This window comes from Anomaloglossus baeobatrachus, chromosome 10, assembly GCF_048569485.1.
Source record: "Anomaloglossus baeobatrachus isolate aAnoBae1 chromosome 10, aAnoBae1.hap1, whole genome shotgun sequence".
NCBI classification, from domain to species: domain Eukaryota; kingdom Metazoa; phylum Chordata; class Amphibia; order Anura; family Aromobatidae; genus Anomaloglossus; species Anomaloglossus baeobatrachus.
Genome location: NC_134362.1, coordinates 108,127,450 through 108,153,504, shown reverse-complemented (window position 1 = coordinate 108,153,504; position 26,055 = coordinate 108,127,450). Strand labels below are relative to the sequence as shown.

At 46.6% G+C, this 26,055-nt stretch overlaps 1 protein-coding gene across 1 annotated transcript in view; it reads right to left on the bottom strand.

Moving 5' to 3' along the window:
* EIF3M (eukaryotic translation initiation factor 3 subunit M) overlaps positions 1–25,316 on the bottom strand; it is a 74,062-nt gene extending 48,746 nt beyond the window's left edge. The window contains 9 exon segments of the mRNA XM_075325588.1: positions 6,403–6,484; positions 8,099–8,198; positions 10,363–10,446; positions 13,491–13,585; positions 13,667–13,790; positions 21,933–21,981; positions 21,984–22,070; positions 22,156–22,288; positions 25,211–25,316. Of these exon segments, the coding sequence (XP_075181703.1) occupies positions 6,403–6,484; positions 8,099–8,198; positions 10,363–10,446; positions 13,491–13,585; positions 13,667–13,790; positions 21,933–21,981; positions 21,984–22,070; positions 22,156–22,288; positions 25,211–25,252 (796 nt within the window). The 5' untranslated portion in view covers positions 25,253–25,316.
* Between the last annotated feature and the right edge of the window lie 739 nt (positions 25,317–26,055).

Here is a 26,055-nt window from a genome sequence, read left to right as displayed (position 1 = left end):
CGCGCCTGCACTATAAGATCACCGGCGCTCGCAATTTAAACAGTGCTCAGTCCCGCGATAGTGCCACTGGGCATGTGCGAGACTTCAGGAGCACTGAGTAACATGAGGGCGGCAGCCTCATCTATGTCAATCAACACTAGGGGACGGCGAACAGGGGGAATAACGGACGCAACGCAGCCCGTTCCAGTGACCAGCAAAGCTCATTAGCATACCAAAAGGTAAGATTTTATAAAGTGTTTATTTACGTCTCAAAGGTGGGCCAGTAGGAAGATGAACCTTTCTAGAATGCAGCCCAGGAGCTGCAAAAGGGGATTCTTTTAGTTTCATAGCGAAAATTCTAGTGACCGGTTCCCTTTAAGCCATCGTAAATACTGCGAAATGTACGTCGGGTTATACGGGAGATTCTCCTACCGGCTTGCTTCTTCCAGCACCGAGACCCTGACTGGTAATACTCCTCACCGTTTTTCCCCCTCTCCCGCTGAGACATCTACTATAGCTATGGTTGCTTCTTTAAACTTTTGGGAAGGCCGAGTGTAAACGGATAGGAGGTGGTGCACTCTTAGCGTTGGTCTAAGCCCACCCACTGTACCTTTTTGTAACTGTTCTCTATTTTCAGGTATTATTGTGTTACCACGTATTGTGCATATTGACTACGTGTGTAATCATGTATTGTCATTAGTAAATTTTGTCTTTTAATCTTTTATATCAATAAAGCCTTTTCACTTTTGTACCCAAAAAAACTGTTTTCCATATTGTAAATGGAGTGGGTTGTGGGCCCTAAGCTGTCACTTGATTGCATGGTTGTACCCACATAATATAAAAATGTGCCATAAGTCATTTGTTTTGCCTTCAATTACTAATCTAGGGCTTAGTAGCAGCTGTGGGCTGCCATTAACCCCTAAATTACCCAGACTGTTACCGCATCAGGGCAATCGGGAAAAGCCGGGTAGAGTCCTGGGGTTGTCTCTTCTAATGAATGTGACAACCCTGAGCGATTACAGGCTGATATTTTTAGGCTTGGGGGCTCCCAATAACTGTGGGTCTCCCCAGCCTGATGAGAACACCAGCCCCCAGCTGTCTGGCTTTATCTTGGCTAGTTATCAAATCTGGGGGGAGGGGGTGGGGGACGGGGACGCATGCCGTTTTTTTTTTTTTTTTAAATTATATTACCGTATTTATCGGAGTATAAGATGCACTTTTCCTTCCAAAAATTTGGGAGGAAAATGAGGGGTGTGTCTTAAGCTCCGAATATAGCTTACCGGGGGGGTGGGGCTATTTGTGCAGCTCTGTGTGCGGGTGGCCGGGTGCGTGCGGGCAGCCAAGTGCGTGTCGCTGCATGCAGGCGGCCAGGTGCATGTTGGTTGCTGACGGCCAGCTGCCTCTCTGTGCGGGTGGGCAGGTAGCTGTGCGGACTGCGGTGGCTTTATGGTGAGTGTCCCAGTCTGTCTGCGGTCCCGGTTTCAAATGATAACGCCGGGAGTCAGCACGTGCGCAGATTGAGCTCTTGGATGAGAGCTCCATCTGCGCACGCGCCGCTCCATCTGCGCACGCGCCGCTCCCTCCCGGCGCCATCATTTGAACCGGGACTGCGGACAGACTGGGACACTCACCGCTTGGCCTGTTCCACCACTGACCCGCCGCTGCCACTGACCTGCCGCTGCCACTACTGATCCGCTGCTGACACCACCACGGACCCGCTGCTACTGCTAGCACAGCCTCTGCCTCCGGTGACCCCGCTCAACCACTGCTGCTGCCCCCCTCCAGTAAAACAACACTGGAGTATAAGACTGACTCCATTTTTATATTTTTTTTTTCTCTCTAAATTTGGGGTGTGTCTTATAATCCGGTGGGTCTTATAAAAAGAAAAATACGGTATTTACTGTATTTTTCGGACTATAAGATGCACCCTGGTTTTAGAGAAGGAAAATAGGAAAATAACATTTTAAGCAAAAAATGTGGTCATGACACACTGTTAGGGGGCGAGGATCTGCTGCCTACACTGTTATGGGGGTAATGTCCCCAAATGCTCTGCTAAGGTATCCCATACTGGTAATGATCCTCCTGCCTTGTATATGTACCCCATCCTGGTATATGCTCTTATCCTGCTATATACTGGCATCCTGCTATATACCCCCATCCTGCTATATACTGCCATCCTGAAATATACCCCCATCCTGCTATATACCCCCATCCATCCTACTATATGGCCCCATCCATCCTGCTATATGGCCCCATCCATCATGCTATATGGCCCGTATCCTGTATCACACAAAAAAAATAAACGTTTATACTCCTTTCCTCGGTCCATGCAGCATCACTCTCCCCCTGTCTGTGGCGGCAGCAGCACTGCTGACCTGTGTGGAGCAGTCACTGTTCCCTGCAGCATCGCTCGTCCTGCTGTTTGCCGGTCAGCTGACCTGCGTGACTAGCGGCGCGCACAGCGATGACGTCATCGCTGTGCTCACCGCTCACTACACAGATCAGCTGGCCGGCAAACAGGAGGAGATCACGGTGCTGCAGGGGGAACGGTGACGGGTGAGTATACTGATTCACTGCCCCCGGCGGTGACCTGTGTGGAGCCGTTCCCCTGCAGCATCGCGATGTCCTCCTGTCTGCCGGCTGATGTGTGTGGAGAGCGCACACAGGGATGACGTCATCTCTGTGCTCACCGCTTGCTATACAGATCAGCTGGCCGGCAGACAGGAGGAGATCGCGATGCTGCAGGGGAACAGTTACGGCCCGGTTGAGTGTACCGTACTTATTCACTGCCCCCCGCGCTAATAATGATGCGTGGGAGGTAGTGAATACAGCCGCACATGATCACTCTAGGCTGTAGTTGCCAGGGGTGATCATGCGGGTAGGCTCTTTACTATGCAAGCACCCCCCGCCCATCATTCCTCCCACCTGTCAGCGCTGGCTTCAGTGCTGAGAGATGATGGGCGGGATGATGGGCGTGCATATGTAATGAGCGGGCCCACGTGGTCACGGCAGGCGCTGCCACAGCCTGCTCGTGCCGTCGATGACTTGCTCCACCGCAGCACCCTCATTCCCGGCCGCAGCCCCATGTTCAGACCATAAGACGCACCCCCTACTTTCCCCCAACATTTGGGGGGAAAAAAGTGCGTCTTATGGTCTGAAAAATACGGTACATTCTATAAAAAAAAAAAAAAAATAATAAAAGCCACATGTTGTTCCTATTTTGATACACAGCCAAGATAAGGGCACGGATGGGGGCTGCAGCCTGTAGTCGTGGGCTTTACCTGTGCTGGTTATCATAATATGGGGAGACCCCACGCCAAATTTTATTTTTATACCACGACAGACCTGCAGATTGGGTCTGTGATTGGAAGCATCACACACGATGTCACCAATTACAGACACTGGTGGGCAGAGGAAGCAGTGAATATGTATGAGCCTAATGAGCGTCCCCGAAAGAAGAATGAGAGGCCATGGGAGCGATGTGACAGCCGCATTGGTGATGAGTGCGAATAAAGCGCTTGCTCCTACCCCTTTGCGTCGGATTCTTGTCCCAATAGATTATATTGGGACCAGCATCTGGCCAGATAACAGGGATCAATCTCCCGCCGACCCCACGTCAATGGGGGATTGATTTACGACTCCTCCCATCACTAGTGAGAAATGCAACTTAAGCAAGCATTGTTGACCTTAGGGAGATCAACATATCCACTGCAGAGAGACACCATCACGTGTTTCTCAACGCAGTGATTCTAGAGCAAAGCCCCCTGGGAAGTATGCAAATGAGAAAGCCGCGGAGACACCATCACATGTTTCTCAACGCTGGCAGGAAACTAGCCAGGTCTTTCACCGGGAAGGAACAACCACGGGAAGGGCAGTCTCCAGTCAAGGAGACCACCTATACCAAACATGGTATCCATCCACAGACAGCCGTTTCGGGGTATTTGCCCCTCATCAGTGTGAAGTAGGAATCTGGCTAGTGGGGGCAATGCCTAGTAAAAGACTACTTAAGCAAGCATTGTTGACCTTAGGGAGATCAACATATCCACTGCGGAGACACCATCACGTGTTTCTCAACGCAGTGATTCTAGAGCAACTGGAGACTGCCCTTCCCGTGGTTGTTCCTTCCCGGTGAAAGACCTGGCTAGTTTCCTGCCAGCGTTGAGAAACATGTGATGGTGTCTCCGCGGCTTTCTCATTTGCATACTTCCCAGGGGGCTTTGCTCTAGAATCACTGCGTTGAGAAACACGTGATGGTGTCTCCGCAGTGGATATGTTGATCTCCCTAAGGTCAACAATGCTTGCTTAAGTAGTCTTTTACTAGGCATTGCTCCCACTAGCCATTGCTCCCACTAGCCAGATTCCTACTCCACACTGATGAGGGGCAAATACCCCAAAACGGCTGTCTGTGGATGGATACCATGTTTGGCATAGGTGGTCTCCTTGACTGGAGACTGCCCTTCCCGTGGTTGTTCCTTCCCGGTGAAAGACCTGGCTAGTTTCCTGCCAGCGTTGAGAAACATGTGATGGTGTCTCCGCGGCTTTCTCATTTGCATAGTGAGAAATGCAGGGACAAAAATGCAAAAACACATTTTGTCCGAAGTTTGTGGCAAATAAACGGCAACATGCGCGCAGGATTTGAATTCTCAGACTTTGCTGGTAAGTCAAAAGAGAGAACTTTGTGACAACAAAACTGCAGCAAAAAGCGCGGCAAAAACGCGTGTGCATGTAGCCTTAAAATTGCTGTTAGGGCAAGGCGCTTTCAAATATGAAAAACCTGGAGCAGTTTGCAAAAGAGCCCAAAATTCCAGTTGAGAGGTGTAAGAAGCTTGATGATGGTTAAAGGGAGTGATTGATTGCAGCTTATGCCAAAAGGTGTGTATCCAAATATTAATTTAAGGGGAGGGGGGGGGGGGGACAATTCTGTCTGCACCATTCTTGGGTTTGGGTGTTGTGCAATACAAAGTTATATTTGTGGTACAGTGTCAGCCAAAAAAATTGATGGAGTTTTGTGTGAAATGTCTAATTTGCCTTTTTTGTCCCGTTTGTTGTGTTGTTCCAATACACACAAAAGAAAGTGCTTAACAAAGCATGAGTAATTGCAATAGTTTTCTGGAAGAAATAGTTCATTTCCTGGAATTATTTCAAGGGTGTAAACACTTTCGACCATGACTATAATTGGGGCCACATAAAATGGCATTGCAGGCCACGTGTGCCACGGAACACAGATGTAAAACAACATGCACCATAAGTAGTCTGATATCACAGATACTGTTTAACATATGACGACTTGTTGACACCTATGGGCTTCAATTTTTTTTTTAGGATATCATTACTAGTAGTATTTATATGAGGCTGAAAAGCTAGAATAGATCTGAAGCCTCTGTGACTGCAGCTGTATTTTCCAACCAGCACCCCCTCCTCCAGGCAAATAAGCATTCAGCCAAGCAGGAGGCAGCGTCAGCACTGGGGGCGGAGAACAGAGCTGGATTGACAGGCTTCAGATGTTCACTAGCTCTTCAGCATCATTTTCAAGTCAATTAAAACACTGATTTCTCAGTAACAAAGGAACAGACTGGCCATGTAACGGTATTGCTGGACTTTTCTTTGAAAACATATATGCATAAAAAGAATGGTGTGTTAAATCCTGCCGACAGTCTAAATCCCCATCTAAATCAACAGGTTCCCTCAGATTTCATTTGAAACTGGAAGGCACAGGAGGTTTATTCCACATATCTGTTTGAAATGAAGCAGACAAAAAAGGAAAGAAACCTCAACAAAGCCTTAGCCTGAGTGGAACATCTTTAAGGGAATCTGTCAGCAGGTTTTTTCTTTGTATTCAAAGTGCACAATGATGTACAAGCAGAGACCCTGATGGGAGCAATGGGTCACTTTTGTGTAGACTGTTGTCGTTTCAACAAGATCAGTGTTTTATCAGCAGGAGATTATTGAGCACTGGGTGTCTCCTGTTCTGTGTAACTCCTCCCCAACCACTGTTTAGGAACTTTCTGTCGATATACAATGTACACAGAAAGCTGCCAGTCAGTGGTATGGGTGGAGTTATACAGAGCTCAGCATTCTGGGCGCTATAATAATCATCTTTATTTCTATAGCGCTAACATATTCCGCAGCGCTTTACAAATTGAGAGGTTCATCTACAAACATCTGCAGCAGAGAAACCTGTGATTTTATCACAGCGGCTGCACCCAATAAACCAAGTGGCACATCACTGAGATCGGAGCCTCTGTCCCTTCATTTTGCTGCTCTCAGATGGAGTAGCAAAAACCTACTGACAGATTTCTTTTAATAAGAAACCCTATGCTGAGAGTCACAGGTTGAAACACAGCGATGGGAACACATCCTTGTGTTTCAGTATAAAAGAAAATATAATTTTAAAGACACTTTACAGATCATCAATTCACTTACCTAGTGAGTCGATGAAATCTTTGTTATTCTGGTAAAACTTGACATACGAAGAAAGTTTAGCACTCACGAATATTGTCAGGAGCTATAACCAAACAGATTGCTCATCTCAATCATTTTAGGAAGGGTTAAAAGGCGAGGTGTATATATGTATACACTAAGCTCCCACATGCTCTGGTCATAGGAAAAGTCATTTTTGTAATAGAAGTAGAACACAAGTTATTAATCTTGTCTATTATAAGAATTAATGATCATACAGTGCTGGCCAAAAGTATTGGCACCCCTGCAATTCTGTCAGATAATACTCAGTTTCTTCTTGAAAATGATTGCAATCACAAATTCTTTGGTATTATTATCTTCATTTAATTTGTCTTCAATGAAAAAAAAAAAAATTGTCATAAAGCCAAATTGGATATAATTCCACACCAAACATAAAAAAAGGGGGTGGACAAAAGTATTGGCCCTGTTTGAAAAATCATGTGATGCTTCTCTAATTTGTGTAATTAACAGCACCTGTAACTTACCTGTGGCACCTAACAGGTGTTGGCAATAACTAAATCACACTTGCAGCCAATTGACATGGATTAAAGTTGACTCAACCTCTGTCCTGTGTCCTTGTGTGTACCACATTGAGCATGGAGAAAAGAAAGAAGACCAAAGAGCTGTCTGAGGACTTGAGAATCCAAATTGTGAGGAAGCATGAGCAATCTCAAGGCTACAAGTCCATCTCCAAAGACCTGAAAGTTCCTGTGTCTACGGTGCACAGTGTCATCAAGAAGTTTAAAGCCCATGGCACTGTGGCTAACCTCCCTAGATGTGGAAGGAAAAGAAAAATTGACGAGAGATTTTAACGCAAGATTGTGCGGATGGTGGATAAAGAACCTCGACTAACATCCAAACAAGTTCAAGCGGCCCTGCAGTCCGAGGGTACAACAGTGTCAACCCGTACTATCCGTCGGCGTCTGAATGAAAAGGGACTGTATGGTAGGATACCCAGGAAGACCCCACTTCTTACCCAAAGACATAAAAAAGCCAGGCTGGAGTTTGCCAAAACTTACCTAAGAAAGCCTAAAATGTTTTGGAAGAATGTTCTCTGGTCAGAAGAGACAAAAGTAGAGCTTTTTGGGAAACGCCATCAACAGAGTTTACAGGGGAAAAAAAAAAAAAAAGAAGAGGCATTCAAAGAAAAGAACACGGTCCCTACGGTCAAACATGGCGGAGGTTTCCTGATGTTTTGGGGTTGCTTTGATGCTCTGGCACTGGACTGCTTGACCGTGATCATGGCATTATGAAGTCTGAAGACTACCAACAAATTTTGTTTCATTCTCTTTTGTGTTTTTTCATTGCAAGCAAAATAACTTAAGATAATAATACCAAAGAATTTGTGATTGCAATCATTTTCAAGAATAAACTGAGTATTATCTGACAGATTTGCAGGGGTGCCAATACTTTTGGCCAGCACTGTACATGATCAGCAGTTACTCAATATTGGAAAAGTCTGTCCAGGACTATAATGACAGGTCATCAATATCAGATCAGAGTGAGTCCGGTGCCCAGCACCCTCACCGGGACCTGACAGCTGATCGGAAGGGATACAGCCGCCAACCAGTGCGAGTCACTAATATAGTCCTGGAGAACCCATTTGTCATATTTTACAATTCATTTCTTTATCATTAATATTACGGAACACACTACGTACATCATGAATGAGCTCGCCTTCCAGAAACTTCACTGGTTTCAAAGCTAAGAGGTGATCAAGCAAGAATGTCTTAGGATCCTTCAATGCTCTCACAATGCATCTAAGTCAAACAAAAAGAATGGCTTTGTAAGGGAAGCACATCATCACAGCCCTGACGGAAAAAAGCAGGTAGATCTACTGAGGGTCTATACATTATCTATATGAAACATAAGCATGGGAACCATGGGGACTGGTTTATCAGTATAGGACTTGATAAGCCAATTGAATCCCTCAAGTATCAAGCATTCCTTCTCATAATTGTTTTGTTACCCTAGAAGAACCTTTCCTTTGCAAAATGTACTGAAACACAGATCAGCATCTTGGAGCTCTTCATAAAAACATTAAACGATATTGAAACCATAGTAAAAGCCATCTAGAGCCCGTGTGTGGCTAACAAGGCTCGGCCGGCATCCATCCTTGCTCATGGGTTACTTGAGTAAGAACTACAGTTTGAAATATGTTGGCAAGACCAGAAACTGGGTGTATATAAATTCTAATATGGTTTAAAGGGAATCTGTCACCAGGATTCTGCCACTTAATCTGAAAGCAGCATAATATAGGGGCAGAGACCCTGATTCCATGATTCCACCTAAGTGTCACTTACTAGGCTGTATGGTTTTGATGATCGCCTGCTCACAAAACAGTGATTTTATCACAAAAGGACTAGTAATTCTGCTGCAGTATCTTCCATATATACGAGTTCAGTAGAACCCTGACGCCACTACCGATTGGCAGCTTTCTGCCTATGCACAGTGTACACAGAAATCTGCCAATCAGTGTGGTGTGGGTGGGGGTTATACAGAGCCGAGCATTCAAAGAACGGGTAGGTCTGCAGCAAATGAAAGAAAACAGCCCGGTAAATGATTGCTGAAATCAGGGTCTCTTAATTATGCTGCCCTCAGATATGGCAGAAAAACCTGGTCACGGATTTCCTTCAAAGAAAGCTAGGTGTTTTACTAAAGAACTCCCTGGATGCCAGAACATTTTTCAATTTACTGCTGCCCTTTATTGGGCTTCTATGAATGGGAGTAACACCTGTCAAAAGTGGTTAGCCGACAATGTTTTATTTTGTTAAGAGAACTAATGATTCCAATCATACACAGTAAGGCCTTGTGCCCAGCACCGTATTACCAAACATACTAAGGGGTCACAACACCCAGGGAGCAACTAGAGGTATATGCAGTTATATTGTACCTCTGTACGCCTCCAATTGGAAAAGTAGGTAGTCAATGGTTTTCTCATAAAAGTTGTCCCTAATCAACTTGTGGGGGCTTGATAGGTGTGCGCAGAACAGAAGGCCATGAACTATCAGAGATCATACAACAAAAACAGTAAGGAGCAAGGCCTAAATTATAAACTTTTATTTCTCAAATTAAAAGAAGGCAAAAATAAACAAGAGTAGTAAATATGGTGAGACAGGTAAGGGAACTTTATATTTTAGGCCTTGTACTTCTTAATGTTTTTGTTGTATGAGGTGTGCACAGATGTAAACAAATAAATGGGATGTATTCACCCTCCCTGGGTCCAGCAGTGCCTCTCCGCCAGTTTCAGTCTTGTAGTGGTGACACCATGGCTACAGTACACATCATCCACGCTGCCTATAACTCCGCTCATCAGCTAATGCCATCTACATGGTGATGTGTACTGATATGACGTCACCTCTGCAACTACTGAACAAAAGCAGAGGCGGAGAGGCAGTGCTGGACCCGGGGAGGGTCAGTACATCACTGTTATTTTGTATCTGTGCACATATACGGGCCAATCAAATAAACAGGAAAAAGGACAAGCTCTTTAAGGATTCATATAAATATTTGTTGGGAACAAGACTAGTGCCATAGTAAAGTGATTGCTGTAAGGAGGCACCATATAATCCACACTGAGCATCTGCTATGATTGGGAGTTGTAAGAGCTCATTGCTCAATCTCCTGGCTTTACACCAAGAATGACACAGTAATACCAGACGGTAACGACATACAACAAGTAAAGGATAGGAGGCTTCATTTTAGATTTACTTAATGTTACATACATCATAGGCACAAGAAAGCTCCTGGAGCACAGGCTCAGCGTATCTCAAAGCCTAGATGCATCCACATTATACCTATACAAAGGCGGCATCACATGGTATATAGTAGGCAATACCTCCAATGGGAGCAAAGTGTGAACACAGGCAAGAAATGCACTTGTTCGGAAATCTAAAAGAAAAACAAACTTAGCTAATATATTACTTATGTGCATCAACGCGGGCCTGAGAGGCGTTATCATCTGTGTAACTTCCCAGAAGCTCCACCATCACTTTAGCTGCTTCCTCGCTGAAAAGAAAAGCTGAATGTTACTTAGGTGCATACAATACATCTCCACATGTGTACAATTAGAAAGGAAAGCCTTCACAGTAAACCTGATCTGAATATACTGACCAGCACAACCGAAACTAAAGATTTCTCAAGGATATCTTAAAGAGAACCTGTCACCAGATTTGGCGACTATAAGCTGCGGCCACCACCAGTGAGATCTTATATACAGCATTCTAGAATACTGTAAAGAGCCCATGCCGCTGTGTAGAACGTAAAATCACACTTTTAGTAAACTCACCTAGGGGGAGGTCCGGTGCCTCCTCCATCTTGTGCAATTGCCATCCTCCCTTTTCCCAGCCCAGTGTGCACGTCATCACTACAGGACAGAATTGCGGCCCTGCACTGGCACACTTAGGCTACATGCGCACGCTGCGTTTTTTGCTGCGTTTTTGGCTGCAGTTTTGTTGTCAGAACTTGACATTTGACTTCCCAGCAAAGTCTATGAGAAGTCAGATTTGCTATGCACACATTGCAGTTTGTCAGCATTTTGTCAAAAGCTGTGACAAAAAAAATGCAGCATGTTCATTCTTCCTGCGTTTGTCAACATTTGTCATAAAAACGCATGTTGTGAAAAACGCACTGAAAATGCAGCAAAAACACACCTACAATTACAAGTGTTTTTTGTGACATTTCCAGGCTCTGACAGGGTGCAGTTTTGGCTGCAGTTTGTTTTTATTTATTGGGTAAATCATCTTTCTTGCTAAAAATCGAACCGGATAATATTATCTGTGGCAGCTTCTACTAAGACACGATGACTAGCAAATGTAGCAGCGACCATAATGTCATACACTCAGCACACCAGAGGCTAAAGATCTTGGAAGGGGTATGCTCTGGGTTTTGCAGATTTCCCAGAGAATGGGAGTGACTAGGAAGAGGAGCAGAGGCCAAAAGGTCCTAACGGAACCCAGTCTCATGTCCTGAGTGTTCAGGCTTCTACCAATCCATTAATCTCACAACCATAAGAATAATGCGGGCGTCACATGAAACGATCTATCGTGCGATGTCGTCGGGGGGTCACGGTTTTCGCGACGCACATCCGGCATAGTTTACAACGTCGTCCCGTGTGACGCCTATGAGCGAAGCAGAACATTTGCAAATCGTGTATCGTTGACACATCGTTTATTTTTAAAAAGTCGTTTTATTTTTCTTTACGCCGGTTGTTCATCGTACCCGGGGCAGCACACATCGCTCCATGTGACACCCCGGGAATGATGAACACAGCTTACCTGCGTCCCGCGGCTCTCGCCGGCTATGTGGAAGGAAGGAGGTGGGAGGGATGTTTACGTCCCGCTCATCTCCGCCCCTCCGCTTCTATTGGCCGGCCGCTGTGTGACGCCGAACGTCCCATCCCCTTCAGGAAGAGGATGCTCGCCGCCCACAGCGACGTCGCTCAGCAGGTAAGTACGTGTGACGGTGGTTTAACAACTTTGTGCGGCACGGGCAACTAATTGCCCGTGATGCACAAACGACGGGGGCGGGTACGATCGCTCGTGCGATCACGATAGATCGTATCGTGTGACGCCCGCATAAATCCTTGCCCAAGTGGGAACAATCTTTGCAGAAGTCTTCACACTTTTGTCGCTACTTCCCAAAAGTATTCAAGCTATGATAAATCACTGCTGCAATATTCGTTTTTATGAATGAAAGACCACCCTGGCAGAGGAGCACATGGATAGCAATCATCAGGTTTGATAAATGCGTGGAAAACTAAGTTTTGTCTGCAGCGTCCGGAAATTCTGGAGACAGCAATATTAATCGATTGCTATACCATATATAAAGAAACTAATAACTACAGGCTCCATTGGCACTATCACAAGTGACAAGAGAAAGGAGGGGGGGGGGGGGGGTTTGGCTGCCAAATTCAATTGGTTCAGCCAAAAGTTTACACTGAGCTTGAAAACACCAGGCATGGGTGTGGGAGGCAAAAGGTGTTTCACACTGTTTCCTATAAAATTAGTTAGCATTATTTATTACTTTGCATAAGCATGAACAAGGAGTGTTGTTCAACCAGCTCAAAGCAAGCAGTTATTACCGTATTTTCCGGATGGTAAGACGCATTTTTCCCCAAAAACTGGGGGTGCGTCTTACAATGCTGATATGGCTTACCAGGGTGGCGGCAGCAGTGGAGCGGGGCCATAGGAGGCAGGGTCAGCGATAGTGAGGGTGTCACTGCAGTGTCGGGCGCCTTATCTGACTGGGCTCTATTGAATTGTCTGCAGTTGATGCAATAAACTTGCGCAGATTGACTTCAAGACAATGGTGGCAGAGGCCTTTCTGCGCATGCGCCGCCTTCGCAACCATGTTCTTGAAGTCCATTGTGTCAATTGCAGCCAATTCAATGGAGCCTGCAGTGAAATCAGACACCTGCCGCTGCAGCAACACCGCATCCTGTGACCCCTCCTGAGTCGCTCCACTGCAGTGAAACCCCCGCAGCACGCCAGATTAATGGCGCCCGCTGCCACAACACCCCCGAGGCCGCAGTATTGCCGACCCTGCCTTCTGTGACCTTCCTGAGCAGCTCCCCCATGGTGAGCATTAGGATTAAGATACACTAGGATTATAAGCAAGACCCTCATTTTAACATTAAAAATAATTTTTTCCTATTTTCCTCCTCTAAATTTGGTGTGTATTATATACTGGGAATCTTATAAACCAAAAAAATACGGTATGTACCCTGCTTCTGAACTAGCAGTCGGTCACACAAATATCACAAGTCCAGCAGCTTTATCCTAACATTTCTAAGCGCACATACGAAAGACAGAAAATGACTAGTGATGGGTGACCATGCTCACCACAGCTCGTTACTCGATCGAGCATCCGAGTTTGAAAATACTCGAGTTTCCTACTGACTTCAATTATACTTGATACTGGAGTTGTGTCTGAAAAATCCAATGCTCAATCAAGTAACTAGCACGATCGCCCATCACTAACAATGGCAGGGAAAAAAGAAAAAATCCTTCCCCGCCAACATCCTCGAATATACATGGGTGAAAGTTCTGTACCTCTTTTTGCAGTCTACCAAAGCCTCGTAGAGTAATCGGAGCAGAACGTGCTTCTTTTCTGTGTTGAGGTTCCAGTCAATTATCCATTTTCGAACCTGACACACAAAATACAGTAAAATATATCTAGCACAGATACCGGGGATCATACCCGTCCGTTATGTGATGAGGGCACTCACCTGGTCAAGGTCTGTAGGAATGTAAATGATCGCGCCACAGGTAGCAGCCACCTTTATGAGGGCACAGTACACGGTGTACCTTACTGGGGTGCTCTTATCCATGCCATGGAAGAGATTGCTCAACCTGTAAATAGAAATATACAATACTAGCAATAACACATTAAAGGGGTTACCCTGGATAATGTTATTTTTTATCTACAGTCTTAAGAACTAACAGGCAGGTAGCTTGTAATCATCTGCACGTTTTGCACAGCACCAGCTCAGAGTAGTGACAGACGGCTCCTGCCGGCCACTCTGCGGCTTCCAATGACGTCACATTAACCCCTTCACGACCATGGACGGAAAGATCCGTCCTTGTGCCCTGGGCCTTAACGACCAAGGACGGATCTTTCCGTCATGGCGGAATCGCGTCACCGGAGCCTCCGGTGACTGCAATATGTTAACATAAACCGCAGATTCGGGGAGGAGGGGACCTGTTCCTGACCTCAGGAGGGGTGGTGCCTCCTCCCCGGACCTACGGAGGCTGTGATTGGCTGACGAACGCCGCTCAACCAATCACAGCCACTGTAATGTTCCAGCCATTTAAATGACTGAAACATTGAAATCCAGCCCTGGCCAGTGCAGCTGTAGCACTGGCCATTGGCTGGAGCTGGGTGACCTCACTGGATCACCCTTCCCTAGCTCCAGTAGCTCTGATTGGAGAGATCGGCCTTGTGACCGATTTCTCCAATCACAGTGGACGTGTTACCGGTGACCGCCCCATCAGCTTCACTTGTCGTCCCTGCAGCACGCCAGCACAGTGAGTGTACACAGTCATACCTCCCAACCGTCCCGGATTCTGCGGGACTTGCACGATTTATCAGGGCTGTCCCGCACTCCCGCGGCTCACAGCTGATGTCCCGACTCCTCCCCTCAGTGGAGTGAATAAATTAAATTAAATTATCATCGCTCTGGATTTTCGGGGCGGCCGGGACTCGAACTCGTGGAGCTGTGAGTCATTGTTTCAAAGGCAGCAGCTCTAACCACTGAGCTATTGCCTCTATTGAAACCAATAGGAAGATTTTGTTATCTTGACCTATATACTGCAGGTCAGACACCAGAAGCAGGTTATTCAGCTGCAAAGATGGATGGAGGGATGAATGGAGGGATAGAGGGAGGGATAGAGGGAGGGATGGATGGATGATAGAGGGATGAATGGAGGCATGAATGGAGGGATAGAGGGAGGGATGGATGGATGATAGAGGGATGAATGGAGGGATAGAAGGATGGAGGGATAGAGGGATGAATGGAGGGATAGAGGGAGGGATGAATGGAGGGATAGAGGGATGAATGGAGGGATAGAGGCAGGGATGGATGATAGAGGGATGAATTGAGGGATGAATGGAGGGATAGAGGGAGAAATGGATGGATGATAGAGGGATGAATGGAGGGATGAATGGAGGGATAGAAGAAGGGATGAATGGAGGGATAGAGGGATGAAAGGAGGGATAGAGGGAGGGATGAATGGATGATAGAGGGATGAATGGAGGGATGAATGGAGGGATAGAAGGAGGGATGAATGGAGGGATAGAGGGATGAATGGAGGTATAGAGGGATGGATGGATGGATGATAGAGGGATGAATGGAGGGATGAATGGAGGGATAGAAGGAGGGATGAATGGAGGGATAGAGGGATGAATGGAGGGATAGAGGGATGAATGGAGGGATAGAGGGAGGGATGGAGGGATAGAGGGAGGGATGAATGGAGGGATAGAGGGATGAATGGAGGGATAGAGGCAGGGATGGATGGATGATAGAGGGATGAATGGAGGGATGAATGGAGGGATAGAGGGAGGGATGGATGCATGGATGATAGAGGGATGAATGGAGGTATAGAGGGATGAATGGAGGGATGAATGGAGGGATAGAAGGAGGGATGAATGGAGGGATAGAGGGATGAATGGAGGGATGAATGGAGAGATAGAGGGAGGGATAGAGGGAGGGATGGATGATAGTGGGATGGATGGATCATAGAGGGATGGATGATAGAGGGATATATAGATACACGACAGATAATAGATAGATAGAGATAGAATCATAGATAGATAGATAGATAGAATCATAGATAGATAGATAGAGGGATAGAGATAGATAGATAGATAGATAGAGGGATAGCGATAGATAGATAGATAGAGGGATAGCGATAGATAGATAGATAGATAGATAGATAGATAGATAGATAGATAGATACTGTATCTCAATGTTGGTGAAAGAGTCAGATTCATTTGTTCCCATAAAACTACTATAAAGAAATGAGGAAAAAAATACAAATACAATTTTTTATTTTTTTTTTTTATCTTCACCACCTTGCATTCAAACCAGCAACGTTCAAAACTTGTGTCTAGCAACCTCCTGGCTTTCCTAGCTGCTCTAGCTGTTGAGCCACTAGGATTGATGATGTCAGAGGGAGGATTTCACATACATGAACCTACAATGCAGCCTCTTACACAGCAGATTACACAGGACACAGCTACATTGTACAGAGCAGCATCTCTATGTCCTGTATTCTGGAGGGAGAGGAAAAGAGGATTTTTTTTTCTTCTAATAAAGTTACTAAAAATAATAAAAAAAAATAGAATAATGTAATTTTATTGCACTTTTTTATAAAATAATAAACATCACAAATCAGCAAATAACATGGACATATTTGATGTCCCTGTAATCGTAATGACCTGAACAACACAGCGATCAGGTTATTTATGGGGATCGGTAAATGGCGGGAAAAAAAAGGCGCAATTTATTATTTTTCTTTATTAAAACCCATAAAAAATGTAATAAAAATGGATCACTGAGGCCGTGTTCACACATAGCGTAAATGCGGCATTTTTTCTGCAGGTGTCCGCGCCACGAGTGCAATAACAATGTTCTCTGATTATTGCGTGTTTGCGGTATTTTTTATACATTGTCCCCCTTATTTGATACATGTTTGTTGCTGATGTGAATCCTGAAGCTTATAAAGAAAGAAACACCAAATCCGCACCGTTCAGCGGCGTGTTTACACGCACCAGGAGCGGAGATTTCAGGACGTCTCATCCACTTTGCTTGGACAATTAGTCCATATTCACATGTAGTGTAAATGCTGCATTTTTTTCTGCTGTTTCTTTGCACATTTATTCTGCTGTGTGTAATTGTCCAAGTAAAGTGGATGTGATTCCATGAAAAGACGCTGCTGAATTCTGCGGTTTTCGGGGGGGGGGGGGGGGTGGGGGGGTTTCTTTGGAGGTTTCTATGTGGAGCTTAAAAAATGCAGGAAAAAGCTTCTCTGTACGATAAAAACACTTAAAAACGCAGATTCACATCTGAACCAAAAAAACAGAGAAGATTGTTATTGTGTAGTTTGGTGCAGACAGAAACAAAAAGAAACAGAATTTATGCAACGTGTGTGATAGGCACAAATAAGCAACATGTCATAGTGACACATAGAAATATAAAAAAATTCTGACTGCTATAAGTATGAATGAACAGTCCGGGGCATCTGCTGAATGACCCTTACTGCTAAATGGGTGTGGCTAGGGGTGTGGCTAGGGGCGTGGCCAAAATTTGCCGCATACTTTATCCCTCTTTCCTTTCTTGAAAAGTTGGGAGGTATGCACAGTGCAATGGCAGGGCGACAAGCTCCGGTCCCATGCTGTTATGAGACCGGCGCATGGGACCCGGAAGTTGCCGCGCTGCCATTGCACTGTATGAAACCGGCGAAAAGCCTCCCGATGCGCCGCCGCTGCCCTCCGCGATCTGCCACCTGTCTCCCCGATCTCCTGCCCGCACCCCCACCCCTTGTATCTGCTGCCCGCACCCTCACCCCCCACATCTCCCGATCCGCTGACGCCGCCCTCCATCTGCCACAGTGCCACCGCTCCCTCTGATCTGCTGCCCGGCCCCTCCCCCTCGTGATCGGTGCCCGCCCCCCTCACCTCCGTGATGTGATGTGCTGCGCGATCCCTGTCCTCCTCCATATGTCATAGTGCCACCGCTCCCTCCGATCTGCTGCCCGGCCCCTCCCCCTCGTGATCGGTGCCCGCCCCCTCACCTCCGTGATGTGATGCGCGATCCCTGTCCTCCTCCATCTGTCATAGTGCCACCGCTCCCTCCGATCTGCTGCCCGGCCCCTCCCCCCTCGTGATCGGTGCCCGCTCCCTCCCCTCCGTGATGTGCTTCTCGCCCCCTCCCCTCCGTGATGTGCTGCTCGCCCCCTCCCCTACATGATGTGCTGCACGCTCCCCCCACCTCTCACCCCCCCTGGTCAGCTACCCGCCCCCTCCCCTGTCACCGCCGTGATGTGTGCTCCCTCCCCTGTCACCGCCGTGATGTGTGCTCCCTCCCCTGTCACCGCCGTGATGTGTGCTCCCTCCCCTGTCACCACCGTGATGTGTGCTCCCTCCCCTGTCACCGCCGTGATGTGTGCTCCCTCCCCTGTCACCGCCGTGATGTGTGCTCCCTCCCCTGTCACCCACGTGATCTGTGCTCCCTCCCCTGTCACCCCCGTGATCTGTGCTCCCTCCCCTGTCACCCCCGTGATGTGTGCTCCCTCCCCTGTCACCCCCGTGATGTGTGCTCCCTCACCTGTCACCCCCGTGATCTGTGCTCCCTCACCTGTCACCCCCGTGATCTGTGCTCCCTCACCCGTCACCCCCGTGATCTGTGCTCCCTCACCCGTCACCCCCGTGATCTGTGCTCCCTCACCCGTCACCCCCGTGATCTGCGCTCCCTCACCCGTCACCCCCCGTGATCTGCGCTCCCTCACCCGTCACCCCCGTGATCTGCGCTCCCTCACCCCGTCACCCCCCGTGATCTGCGCTCCCTCACCTGTCACCCCCCGTGATCTGTGCTCTGCTCACCTGTCTCCCCCGTGATCCGCTCTGCGCTCCCTCTCCCACCTCTCACCCTCCCTGATCTGCTGCCTCCTTCATCTCCTGTGATCCTGCTGCCTTGATCCATCCTGTAGGGCAACTATCCCCAATCTCACCTCCCACTCCCCTTCTCTGCCATCCCCCCCTTCCCCCATCCTCTGCCGCTCCTGCATCCACTGCGCCCTCTCCCATCCGCCCCCACCCTATCCCAGCCGCCGCCGTCTCACATTCACAGATGCTCCCTTTATATGCCGCTGCCCCCCCATCTGCCATCCCCCAATCTGCCGCTGTTCTGATCCATCCTGTAAGTATTGTTCGTGGCTCTTTTCTAACTATCCCCAATCACATCTTCCACTCCCTCCCCCCCCCCCCTCCTCCCCCACCTGCCTGCCGCCAAGTGCTGATCAGCTACGTGATTGGCTAATCAGGTACATAATTGTTGCTGTAGTTTTTGCTTTTTTTTTTGTGCACCCCAAATAAAAAAAAACAAAACAAAACATGTACAATTAGGTACCTGATCAGCAATCGTCCTGCAGTCGTGCTCGACTTTGGACAGGACTTCTTTTTTCCATCCCACCTAGTAGTCCCCCCCCCCTCTTTTTTGCAGAACATTTGTGCGTGCATCCTATTTTTTTTTCTATGCCATGGGGGTCTTGTTTCCAAAATGGGGTCACATGTGGGGTAGCTCCAATGTTTTGGCACCTCAGGGGGTCTCCAAACACAACATGGAATATGCTAATTATCCCAGACAATTTTGCGTTTGAAACGTCAAATGATGCTCCTTGCATTCTGAGCCCTGCTGTGCGCCCAAACATTTCATTTCCACCACATATGAGATGGCTGTGTACTCAGGAGAAATTGCACAATACATTTTATGGTGCAATTTTTCCTGATACCCTTGTGAAAAAAAAAGCTACCTGGTTGAAGTAACATTTTTGTGTAAAAAAAATTTTTTTATTTTCACGGCTCAACTCTATTAACTTTTGTGAAGCCCCCAGAGGTTCAAAGTGCTCAATAAACATCTAGATAAATGCCATGAGGTGTCTAGTTTCCAAAATGGGGTCACATGTGGGGAGCACCACTGTTTCGGCACCTCAGGGGCTCTCCAAACGCAACATGGTGCGGCTAACGATTCTTGCTAATTTTCTGTTCAAAAAGTCAAATGACCCTCCTTCCCTTCCGAGTCCTGCCGTGCGCCCAGTGTTTTTTCGCCACATATGAGGTATCTGCGTGCTCAGAAGAAATTGCCCAACAAATTTTGGGGGTTCATTTAATCCTACTACCCTTGTGAATATGCAATATTTGAGGCTAAATTAACATTTTTGTTGCAAAAAGTAAAATGTTCATTTTTTCCTTCCACATTGCTTTAGTTACTGTGAAGCACCTGAAGGGTTAATAACCTTCTTGAATGTGGTTTTGAGTAGCCTGAGGGGTGCCGTTTTTGGAATGGTGTCTCTTTTGGGTGTTCTGTGTCATGTAGACCTTTCAAAATCACTTCAAATGTGATGTGGTCCCTAAAAAATGTGGCTTTGTAAATTTTGTTGTAAAAATGAGAAATTGCTCATAAACTTTGAACCCCTATAACTTCCTTAAATTTTTTTTTTTTTTCCCCCAAATTGTTCTGATGTAAAGTAGGCATGTGGGAAATGTTATTTATTAATTATTTTGTGTCATATGCCTCATTGGTTTTAGAGCATAAAAATTAAAAAAGTTTCAAAATTACAAAATTTTCGCGAAATTTCAGTTTTTTTCACAAAGAAACGCAAAAAACTATCGGCCTAAATTTACCACTAACATGAAGCCCAATATGACACGAGAAAATCTCAGAATCACCGGGATCCGCTGAAGCGTTCCAAAGTTATAACCTCAAAGTGACACTGGTCAAAATTGCAAAAATGGCCTGGTCTTTAGTGTCAAAATAGGCTTGGGGCTGAAAGGGTTAATAGAGCAGCAGCTCCTTGCAGTCAGGCAGCGCACAGCCAGCTGTCAATAAGCATGATGATGGCAGTGACGCCCTGCCACCAGAGTTGCTCTGCCATCACTGGTTGCCTCAGAATCGCCAGCTGGAGACGTCTACGACCACTCTGTGCCAGGCAGTATGGTTAATTGAGATTCACCAATATCAATTTCAAACTGATCCACCATAAGAATCACAACTCCGGTACAAATGGAAGAAAATAAAATTCAGAACACAAGTCAGATAACGCAGAGTTTTGTTTATTAACTAGACATTTATATCATAGATTAGATATTTATAACAGATTTGGAAAGCAGTTAAACTATCTGCACATCATGTATTCTCTAGACTAGCTGTTCTACAGCTCCATAATATTGTACCCAAGGAAATCTATGGGCCCATAGGGTAAATCTGATTTAATAAACAGACAAAGGGATTTCATCCTATGGACTTATGGAACAAGCCAGATTTTTTTTCGTATAACACAATATATTAAAAATACATTCCCCAGTAAAAAACCACTTTAACATGATGCTATATAGAGGTATATAGCACCATGGTACAGAACCACAATCATGAGGATGTGCGGTCACAGATCACATGGCGCATGCGCCGGGCTATTTTCCCACACTATGCTGTCATAGCGCCTGTATACTCCTGCCAATCTGTAGGCATGAAGAGCTCAGTCCCTCAGACTTGCCTACAAATTTTAAGTATAATATACAGGCGCTATGCCAGGACATTACACAGCACATGCTCTGCAACCACGTGTGTGAGTTTGGAAACTTACAGAGGAGAGCGGCAGGATGAGAATGAAGGACTAAGTGCGGGATTAGATGGGCATGTGTCCTAGTGATTCATTAACACATGGTGGAATAGGAGGTACCGCAACATATAATGACCTACTCAGTGCTGTAGCACATGCAAGCTTCATAGGGTACAGCAAACAAAGGAGGGTGGGGGGAAAAAAAAAATACTAAAAATTACATGGCTGGAGAATGCTCAGGTAGCATATTACTTGCACCACCACAAATGACCTGACAGATCGCCTTCAGATTAGTTTTTACTCAGTCATCAACAACTCTTTAAATTATAGGGTTCTACAATTTGGCCATTTTCTGGCCTGGGATAGCATATGGGGTAACTCCCATTGGTACAATAAAATGGATATGGACGGGACCAGAAAGTGTGATACCCCCAATACTCCATGTAATGACATGAGAATAAAGAACTATCAACTAAATAGTGACTCATTTGCTCATCACTATTACAATTCTGTTAGCCGGAGTATAGGACTAACATTTGGTAAAGCAATTTGGGTGTTGTCCACAAACCAGTAATCTGGCATGGAAACCTCTATAGTATCGGCTTCATGTGAAAACTAAGTTTGTATTCTACAGCACAATGTGAAGGGATTACTCACAATTGCAGCCTCAATGATGGCCGTTCACTTCCCCGAAATTTGACAAGTTCTCACATAGGCTTTCTATGAGAGCTTCCTGCTTGTCTGGCTCCAGTATCAGTAGCAGGGATACCACACTATTCATCACACTCTCAATATCTGTGAATGAGAACATTAGAGCGGTCATCAGATGACAGATGTCATATATAGCTTCATCGGCAACATGAAAAATGCACATCTGTACCTTTATCATCCTCCTTTAGACAAACATCACAGGCCTCTATGATCTGGGCTAAGTCGATGTGAAGGCCGCCCTCCGAATTCTCCTCCGAGATCTCTGCGCCTTTAGATTTCAGACAAGAACGAAGCTCTCCAGCCTGGAAGACAGGGGACATTTACTGGAGACCACAAAACCTTATCACTGAGGATCAGTCTGCAGCACGAGTCTAACAGCCACTGCCCAGACAGATGTGCACATGACGATATTCATATATTATGGAATTAGAAAAACATGACTGCTTTCCTCCAGAAAACAGCAAACACCTATGATTACAGGGCCTGCTGTGGTGACGTGCCGTCTACAACACATGACCCAGTCACTGGGATCAGCACCTCCTGTTGTCCACCTGGGCATCATGGCTTAGACAAGTGATCAGCTGCAGTTTTCACGTAAACAAATACAGGCAGATGAGAGAGCACAGGAGCAGCAGGGATCTCTCAGGTAACATGCTCATTTCACTGCAATACTCTCTACCAGAGCCTGAGCTGCATGCAATTCCTGCTATGTATCCGCTCTGGGTGAACTATTGGTGGATTTTATATCTAGCCCATTTGCTTCCTGGACTGTGATGTGCTGCTTAATACCCTTTTGGCTAAGTTCCCACTGTGCGGATTTTCAAGTGTTTCTGCAGTCCGATAATACAGGGTACTTGTGTTTCTTAGGCTGCTTTCACACTACGGTTTTTTTTAGCATGCGTCATGAACGTTTTTTTTGCTGCAAAAGCGGATCCTGTTTTTGCAAAGAAAACCTCATGTGTTATTTTGCAGGATCCTGTCACTTGAAGTTTATGGGCGGGCATTGGAGTCATGTGATCGGGAGTGAGGGGAACTGAACGTGATAGATGTCGGCTCTCAGTCTGACAGCTGCGGAGGCTCGTAACCAAGGTAAACATCGGGTAATTTGCTTGGATACCCGATATTTACCTTGGTTACGAGCGTCTGCAGCTGCTAGGAGCAGGGCTGCCTGCTCCCTGCACACGTAACCAAGATAAACATTGGGTAACTAAGCCCGCGGTTACCCGATATTTACCTTGGTTACGAGCGTCCGCTCTCGGGAGGGGGAGAGAGGAAGGGGGAGAGAGGGACTGATCACGCGAGGCTGGTTTCTGGGCATGCTCAGTAGAGCAAGCAGGATCCTGTCTATCAGCATGCCAGCGTTCACATGCGTTTGCGTGCTGTTTAGTCAGGATCCAGCAATTTGCAGTATTTGGACGCAGCTCAAAAACGCTACAAGTAGCGTTTTTGAAAAAAGTTAAAAAACTGCAAGTCGCTGGATCCTCACTATAACGCATGTTGACGCAAGTCCATTTCAATGCATTGAAATGAAAAACGCATTTGCACTGGATCCGTTTTTGCGTTAAAAAACCGTTCATGACACATGTTAAAAAAACGTAGTGTGAAAGCAGACTAAGCTGTATTTTAGTGCATTTTATTACACTGCGGGTCTGGTCTCTTATTTTCAGTCACTCTAGCTTGTTGAGAGTCTCTAAGTTCTGATAAACTATTGATGAACCTTGTGCTGTGGAAACACAAAGATCCAGTCACTTATTTTTGCTACATCACATTTAGGCTGGTTTCACACTACGTCTTTTTAACATCCGTTGAAAACGTTATTTTAGTGGAAATACGGATCCTGCTTTTACAGCAAATAACGTATGCAAACGCATCTGTTATTTTGCAGGATCCTGCACTGGATGTTTAGGGGCGGGCATTGGAGTCATGTGATCGGGAGTGAGGGGAACTAGACTGGGAGGAGGCTTCTGACAGCTGCAGACACTGGTAACCAAGGTAAACATCGGGCTTGGATACCCGATATTTATCTTGGTTACGAGTGTCTGCAGCTGCTAGGAGCCGGGCTGCCTGCACGCGTAACCAACGTAAACATCGGGTAACTAAGAGAAGTGGTTACGCGATATTTACTTTGGTTACGAGTGTCCGCAGCTCTCAGGTGGGAGAGAGAGGGAGGGGGAAAGACAGAGATAGAGAGAGAGAGGGTGAGGGAGGGAGTAGAGAGAGAGACAGATCACGCGAGACTGGTTCTGGCATGCTCAGTACAAAAGCAGGATCCTGTCTATCAGCACGCCAGCGTTCACCTGCGTTTGCGTGCGTTATATTCAGGATCCAGCAATTTGCAGTATTTTGACGCAGCTCAAAAACGCTACAAGTAGCGTTTTTGAAACATGTTAAAAAACTGCAAGTCACTGGATCCTCACTATAACGCAGGCAAACGCAGGTGAACGGATGTTAACGCGAGTCCATTGCAAATGCCTTTGAATGAAAACGCATTTGCACTGGATCCGTACTTCCGCTAAAATAACGTTTTCAACGGATGTTAAAAAGACGTAGTGTGAAACCAGCCTTAAGTCTATGAGGAAAAATAAACAAAAGCACATTACAGGAAGAGAAATGGATGTGCTGCGGATCTCCAACCGCTCCGAGACTCAGCGTCAGCAGTGGGGGGAAGACAGCGCCGCTATCCGAAGATTACTATGGCGGAGGGGGACAGCTCCAGGATCATGTGATCGGGCTACCATGGATGTGCAGCCTGGAGCCCTTATGCCACACTTCACCTGACAGAACTCCATACAAAAAGGGGCAGTTGGTGCACGGCTACTGCTGAAAAAGGGGCCGTTACCATAGCAACCACTGGGGGAATCTGCTGGACTCCATCACTGTGCCTGAAACTGGTCTGCGACCAATCAGGACTCTGCTTTGTCAGTCATTTACCCAAGAGCCACAGAAAAGATGGGCCCCGACACCCCATGACACAAAGTGGTTACTACAGACACTGCGCCCATTTATCCGCCCTAGTAACGCTAAAATAACATCTCACTGACGATAATTTACAGTAATGGATTTGCCTGAAGGTTACTATGCGGTCGCACAGCCATGCACTCCGTTTTCATGTCTCCGTATACTGTGGCACTAACAGTCCCAGCAGATCTTAAGGCTCTGTTATTAGCCACCTCAGCTCCATACTGCTTCCCTCTCTGGGACAAGACGCGCAGAGACCCGCTCACCTGATCCTCCTCAGACACATCTATAAACGCCGGGACACTCATGGCTGATCGGCTGTGTTCACACGCTGCCAAAGCACCGGAAAAGGGAAAGGAGCTGGCGAACACATCCGGGTCAGTCTGAGAACGCATGACATCATGAGAGCGGCAGTTCAGAGCGAGCATGCGCAGTGAAGTAAACTCAGTGTCGCTCTATGTGGAAGGCGCGGCCATATTGTTGGTGGGCATGACTGGTCTGTATGTGTCCGCTGAGAAGGTTCTGGAAGGCTACTTTCACACTTGCGTTGGATGCTTCGGCTAGGTGTTTTGGCTTCGGCTAGGTGTTTTGCATCAGTTAGGCTAGTTTCACACTTGCGTTCAGCGCATTCCGTCACTATGGAGAATAGAGCAGTCCGTTAACGCACTGCGCTATTCTCCATAGACTTGTATTGACGACGCACTGTAACGCAAGTGTCTGCGTTGCATCCGCTGCATCCGTCGGGCGGATGGAACGCAGCATGTAACGTTTTTCTGCGCTTGGCGGAGTGTCAAAAAAACGCAACCTGCAGGAATCCGTTGGCGTCCGTTGTTTTTATAATGGACGCCTATGGTGGTGGATTCCATTAGAATGCGTCATTTGACGGATTCCGTTAACGCAGCTGATTTTACACAACTGTGCATGCTCAGATGTGTAAAGTCAAGGAAAAAAAACTACAACGGACTGCGTTATTTTGTACGATCTGTAGCATGCGTTGTGCCGCTATATGCAACGCATCCGTTACATGCGTCACACAACGCAATGCTACGGATCCCGTCCAACGCAGGTGTGAAACTAGCCTTAGGCTAGTTTCACACTTGCGTCGGACGGG